The sequence below is a fragment of the Malus domestica genome, chromosome 08 (assembly GCF_042453785.1).
Source record: "Malus domestica chromosome 08, GDT2T_hap1".
Taxonomy (NCBI): Eukaryota; Viridiplantae; Streptophyta; class Magnoliopsida; order Rosales; family Rosaceae; genus Malus; species Malus domestica.
This window is the reverse complement of record NC_091668.1, coordinates 23,267,294-23,273,671: the sequence shown is the minus strand read 5'-3', so window position 1 is coordinate 23,273,671 and position 6,378 is coordinate 23,267,294. Positions and strand designations below refer to the sequence as shown.

At 37.6% G+C, this 6,378-nt stretch overlaps 2 protein-coding genes across 2 annotated transcripts; one reads left to right on the top strand and one right to left on the bottom strand.

Moving 5' to 3' along the window:
* The first annotated feature begins 401 nt into the window (after window positions 1–401).
* LOC103448637 (histone H3.3) lies at window positions 402–1,888 on the top strand. The gene is made up of 4 exons (XM_008387902.3): window positions 402–805; window positions 966–1,037; window positions 1,132–1,208; window positions 1,402–1,888. Exons 2-4 carry the CDS (start codon window positions 966–968, stop codon window positions 1,661–1,663), a joined length of 411 nt encoding a protein of 136 aa, XP_008386124.1. The 5' UTR covers window positions 402–805; the 3' UTR covers window positions 1,664–1,888.
* Window positions 1,889–2,435: 547 nt separating this feature from the next.
* On the bottom strand, window positions 2,436–6,108 carry LOC103448636 (cytochrome c oxidase subunit 6b-1-like). The gene is made up of 5 exons (XM_008387901.4): window positions 5,850–6,108; window positions 4,363–4,641; window positions 4,161–4,243; window positions 3,956–4,037; window positions 2,436–2,714 (listed from the first exon to the last, which is right to left on the bottom strand). Exons 1-5 carry the CDS (start codon window positions 5,889–5,891, stop codon window positions 2,661–2,663), a joined length of 540 nt encoding a protein of 179 aa, XP_008386123.1. The 5' UTR covers window positions 5,892–6,108; the 3' UTR covers window positions 2,436–2,660.
* Between the last annotated feature and the right edge of the window lie 270 nt (window positions 6,109–6,378).

The window sequence follows — 6,378 nt, the reverse complement described above, 5'->3', positions numbered from 1 at the left end:
AGAAACAGAACATTTTAAATATCAAAATAAATAAATAAAAAGTTTTGAATCTTTATAATAAATAAAAAAATTAAAATAACCAACAAAAATTTATGTTTTAATTTTCATTTGGAGAGTTGTAATGAAGGGTATATTGTGGAAATCCAAAATTTGTTTTTTAGAGAATTACTTTCTAAATTTTATGTGAAAGCGGAGTATGTGGTAAGAGATTAAAAAAAAAGAAGGTAAAAAGTAAGGTAAATAGAAAAAGTAGTTATAATTTTTCTTGTTAAACTTAGTACTACGGTCTGGTGATATTTATTTTCACTTAGAAGTGAAATAACTTCGAATCTCATTGATGACGAATTCGATACCAAATTAGGTTACCCATTATATAACTTAACCGAACTCTCTTTTCTTTTAATATAAAAATATCAATGTACTCCAAAAAAAAAACAAAAAAAACAAAAAAATAAAAAACTCGGGTGAGAGGAAGGAATGATTAGGATCAATAGGAAGGGCCTACTTGAGTTTCACGATCCGTGGCACATGACATCCAAACCGTTCTCTATCGATCGTAAAATAGCACAGCGAGAGAACGCATTGACCGTCCGATAGGCAGCGGGGCAAAACAGTAAATGCGAAACGAGGCGGTCGGCGATTCCGCCGCCAAGTTGGGTTTGTTGAACAAGCACTATGTATACACAGAGAGAGGTACGACCTTTCAATTCGCACCCACGTTTCTGAAGTCGTTTTCTGAAAGGAAAATCTCTCCTCTTTCCATATCCAAACCCTTTCGACTTCTCGAATCTAAGAAACCCAAGAGGTAATCTTTCTTTCTGCTTTTTTGTTCTTCATCTTCTTCGATTCAATTTATCGCGATTGCTTCTGCGATTGGGAATTAGGGTTCTTGGGCTGCGTTTCAGATTGGGATTTTGTAAAATCGAATTGGGTTTTGATTGTTGGGGTTTAATTTATGGTTGCAGATGGCCCGTACCAAGCAAACCGCTCGCAAGTCCACCGGAGGCAAGGCTCCAAGGAAGCAACTTGCTACCAAGGTTCGTAGATACCTTCTTCAAACCCTAATTTTTGCCCCCTTTAATCTGCTTTGTTTTCTTTCAATTTGTTAATTCTGATTTGGTATTTTCTCAGGCTGCTAGGAAATCAGCCCCTACCACCGGAGGCGTGAAGAAGCCCCACAGATACCGCCCTGGAACTGTTGCTCTTCGGTATGTATTCGAACCCCCATTTATCTACCCAATTAATCTTAAAATTTGTAATTTTGATTCTGGGTAATACTGAAATCAATTAACATTTGGTAATTGATTGTTTTTATTTTGTAATTTGAATTCTGGGTATTTAATTAAGTATGATTTTACGTTGCTGGATTGTGATTGTAATGTGTTTGTGAATATGCCGCAGTGAAATCCGCAAGTACCAGAAGAGCACAGAGCTGCTGATCAGGAAGCTCCCGTTCCAGAGGCTGGTTCGTGAAATTGCGCAGGACTTCAAGACTGACCTGCGTTTCCAGAGCCATGCTGTCTTGGCACTGCAGGAGGCTGCCGAGGCGTACCTCGTCGGGCTGTTTGAGGACACTAACCTGTGCGCCATTCATGCCAAGCGCGTCACTATCATGCCGAAGGATATCCAACTTGCCAGGAGAATCCGCGGTGAGAGGGCTTAAGAGATGAAGAAACAGAAGAGAAGCTGCTCTGTGTAGAAGGGCTTCCGGTGGGCAAGCTTTGATCTGATTGATTAATGGCACTTAGATTTTAGGGTTTATAATTTGTTTTGGTTAATGTGTAATTTTCAAGAAATGAAGACTTTAGTTTTCTTTGGTTGCAATTGTAATTGTGGTTGAACCTCTCTCGAGTTGTATCGACTTGATAAATGCAGTTTGTGTTTCTAATTACTTCTTCCATTTTCCTATTCGATAACTGCACGTAAACAATCAAACACACGATTATGAAAACGAAAAATGGATTTGTGAAGGATAAATAGACGAGCTTTTAATATCTTAATCTTAATTCTAAAGCACTTCAGAGAGAACATTTTGGTACAATATTGATGTATCATGAGATATGACAAGTGATATACAACATTTGTCAACATATTAGAAGAAAAGGTTGGGCATCAGTGACGAAGTTAGCTTTCCGAAAAATGCGGCGGAGCAAAATACATTGAATTATGCATACCAAGTCATGAATGTTGTTATCTGTATATTGTCACGATGAATTCCGCAAACTTTTTTTATCCTTATAAATAAACTATTTACTACTTTGAAATTTGGTTCAAATAATTGTTACACAAAAACTGATGGAAAAAAAAAAAAAAAAAAAAACAATATCACCAGTGCACCTTTATTGTGTGGCAGGTGCAAAAGGCTCTTAACAAATGTCGCCTAGCTTCCATCCGGGTTTCGGCAACTATTTTACAACAGCTAATGCAGAAAGTCATGAAAAATGAAAAACCATCTTTTAGTGATGAACAATAAGATCATTTCAAGGGCTACAATTTTGCTGTATTCTGAAACAAGCAAAAATTTCTTATTAATTCATTGTTTTCAAATAGGGCATTCCCTGAGAGAGTTTAACTCTCAATGTAGAAACTCATCTATTGGAGGAAAACTTGGATATAACAGCATCGCGCAGACCAGCGCTTGGTTTTTAAGCAAACACCGTCTACAGGGGACCTGGAAAAGTTCCGTTCTCCCTTTGCTCGTTCCATCTCTCAACCTGATATACATACAAAGAGTACAACAAGAACACTGTTAACTTTAGCACTGCTAAGGAATATGGACTTACGAGAGATCAGCAGCCAAATAGAAAACCTGAACTGAAATGAAAAACAATAACAATTCCTTATAGCATGTAAACAGATAAGCAAAAGCAAACTCAACAGCAGCACAAACAAATGCACGTGTGGGCACACCAGTAACTAAGCCACACATTGGCGAATGTCTTGAACTATAAGTGCGTGTGCAAGGGTTCTATTCTATACTCAAGATCGGGTACTTCATCCGAACAAGGAACTGTATTCATTTTGACAAATATTGAAAATATCATAAATGTTCTCTTGGTCACTAGAACAGGACTCTTGAAATTATAATATATACAATTCATCAATCCTTCAAATGAGGAATATTCAAAGTTCAAATCTTGAGCAAGACTGGCTGCCCACGCGCCTGAAGTGCGGGCGAACAAAATCACACCCCCTTAAAAAAAATTATTAAGAACATTCACAAACACTCGCCACAGATTGTGGCATATCCTCTCTCCTCCCAGTAGGAAAAACTTAAATAAGGAAGAGAAGAAACTATAAAAAGATCAGCAATGATCCAAGCGTTGAAAACATCTCAACAGATATTCTTCTAAGATTTTGCTTCGTATCTTGTGTAAACTAGAGTAGAAACAATCGATATCAACTATAAGCATAATAGAACTGCTTAATAACTTGTTATACGACACATATTTTTCTGATCTCACAACAGTATTTAAATCTCTAACCTCTCCCAAATATATACAAAATAGCAAGGCAAGGTGATCCAATTGAGAAATCTATTTTATATATTAGGTTCAGTTTCTAGTACAAAATGCATTACAAAAATACCAATGCTATTTCGGTAGCAATGAATGGCTAAAGAGTAGATCTGAAATTTGATGTGCAGAGATCAACATGAGTAAAAACATGAAGCTCAACAAATTGTAATAAGGTGTGTGGGATTCCTTTATTTTACACATGGTATCAATTGATTGTGGCCTTGTCAACTATATATCTGTTTTCCCTCCTTCCAGATTTGTAACCACTTAGAACACTATAAGATCGACAATTAGAAAACTTCTCCAATAGCAAAGGCAACTTAACTAAACTAAATTAAGAACACTGATTCAAAATGTTGAGGATGAAGAAGGCCATACTTTCAATATAATGGCAAACACTAAATTTTAGGGCCTGAAAGAGCACTGAAATTACATACCCATTCACCAGGGCAAAGAGAGCGGTAAAACTTTGCAAATTTGTCACACTCCGGAGCATCTTCCCCCTTTGCAGCTATGCACCTGAAAATAATTGGACCAGTGAAAACATTGTCAAAAACTTCAGCACCAAGCTAGAATGTCTGTGATAAATGCTGCTCAAATAACAGAAAGGAGCGGTGTGCCTGTGTGTATTTGTATACATACCGATGATACTCTATATATCGGGTAAAGCAATGCCTTGTCTGGTTAGTAGTTGGGAAACGGAAATCTGCTGGTGCCGTCTCAATCTGGACATGAGAATAGAATGCCAGTGAACAAATCAAACATATAAAGATAAAAAAAAGATACGATATGCACTATGTTAGGGAACAAAGAGAAATCATTGATAACTTTATGGGCAACTAACCTTAATTTCAGGTGTCTCTTCAACTATTTCTTGGTCACCTGAGTTTTCAGTACTATCACTGCTTTCTTCAGCAGCAGCTTCAGAGGTAGGATTGGTTTCAGTGCCTTCTTCAGTAGCAGCAGTAGGACTAGCTTCACTGCTTACTTCAACAGCTGGTGTAACTTCAGAGCTTTCTTCTGCTGCAGCAGCAGAAGCAGCAGGTGCTTCCTCAGGTTTCTCAGAAACAACTTCTTTTACTTCGACAGGCTTGGCACCCACATCTTTCTCCAATGCGTATTGCTGTATGTCAAAGTATGACAGGGAAACACTTAGCCATTACTAATCTTATGCCATTGAAAAGAAAGGACTAACAAAGGACAAGCATCTAACATCGTCAAAGGCTGGAAGATTTTTATCATTATCCAGAAAACAGCCGTATGGCACGGATAGCAGGCCCTGCACTAGTTCTTAGCATAATACAACTAGATTGCTGAGTAATATTAAGCTTAATACAACTAGATTGGTTGCATGCCTGGGGAAGGATACTGAGAAAGGGGAAAATTTTCAGCATATCTAGTTCAGTTAGGAACAAGCAATACGTGGCCCAACTACACCACAACAGGTCATGCCTACTTAGTGGAAGAATTTTTCGTACAAAGGAAGTGGGCACTACACTCCACTATGATTCTGCAAGCATGTCAGTCCTAGACGAGCCTATTGTATCCCGCAATCACAGTGTCAACTTTTCTTAGTACTAATATACTACCAGAAATATTACCCTACTTTGTGCTTTCCCAAGCTCAGGCTTGCTTTAATGTGGCAGGACTAACTCGACATTATAACGAGATGTAGGACCAAAGACATGCATTAAACCTGCCGATACATTATTTTCTCCACACGATGTCAAGTTTCGACATGATCTTCTATGAGCGTGTTTCATTCAAGGTGATGTTACTCCGTCCAGGATTCTGACACAAACCATTTACTTGTTTTAGAGCCTAATACCGCAGTGTGGCTTACATCTTACCTAATTGATTGACTGGCCTAAAATGCTCCTCTAAAGCAATAAACTTGTAATGCTTACTGCTCGGTTACCTGCCTTACACGATAAAGTGTTACACAACTTTGGAAAAAATTCAAAATAAATTGAAAGGCATACCTAACAGAGTTAATCAAAACCTAAAACTTGTCTATAACAATATTTAGTTGCATTAAAAACACAAATTAAGCACGCAGCACGCGACCGTTGATCAAAATTTTCAAGCAATTCTGAAGGTTTGATGAAAACAACAAATTTAACATTTTTCTATAGAAAATTAAGCTCTAGATTTTCACAGCAGATCATTGAAGCAAAAGATTATTACAACCATCGCACAGATCCATAATTTGATGCAAAATTTCAAATCTTTCCTTCTAAGAATTAGCATCTAGATCGAAGTAAACAGCGAACATTTCCATGAACGAAATTGGAACATTTGCAGAGATAGATAAGACGATCGGAATCGTACCTCAGCTAGGGTTTGGATTTTGTCGGCTTGCGTCTCCGCCATTGATGGAATCGGATCTTCTTCAGCTGCTCTCGCGTTTCAGGATATCAGGCCGCCAAGGAGAGAGAGAGATGAGACGAGAGCAACGAAGCGTGTGAATGGTTTAGGTATTACCGTCTAGAAGCTGGGAATTTTTAACTGAGTTACTGAGGTGGTAAAAGGTAAAAATTGATGATTACAGTGGAGGAGTATAGAGTCAAACAACTGACAATCTTGGGCCCGTTTCTGTAAATAAGGATGGGCCGTTGGCGATTAAGTAGACATGTTTTTTTTTGGAAACTATGAAGTAGACATGTTTGATTAATATTAGGCTTGTCACTTGTAAGGAACGAATCCGAATCCTCTTTGTGAGGATCCCGAAGATCCGTTAATTGTGTCTATTCATTATACATCGTACGATTAGAAATTATATTAAATTTATTTATTTAAAATTAAACACAAATAGTACCTGACAAAAACTAACTTTACGATATACGATAAACAAACACGA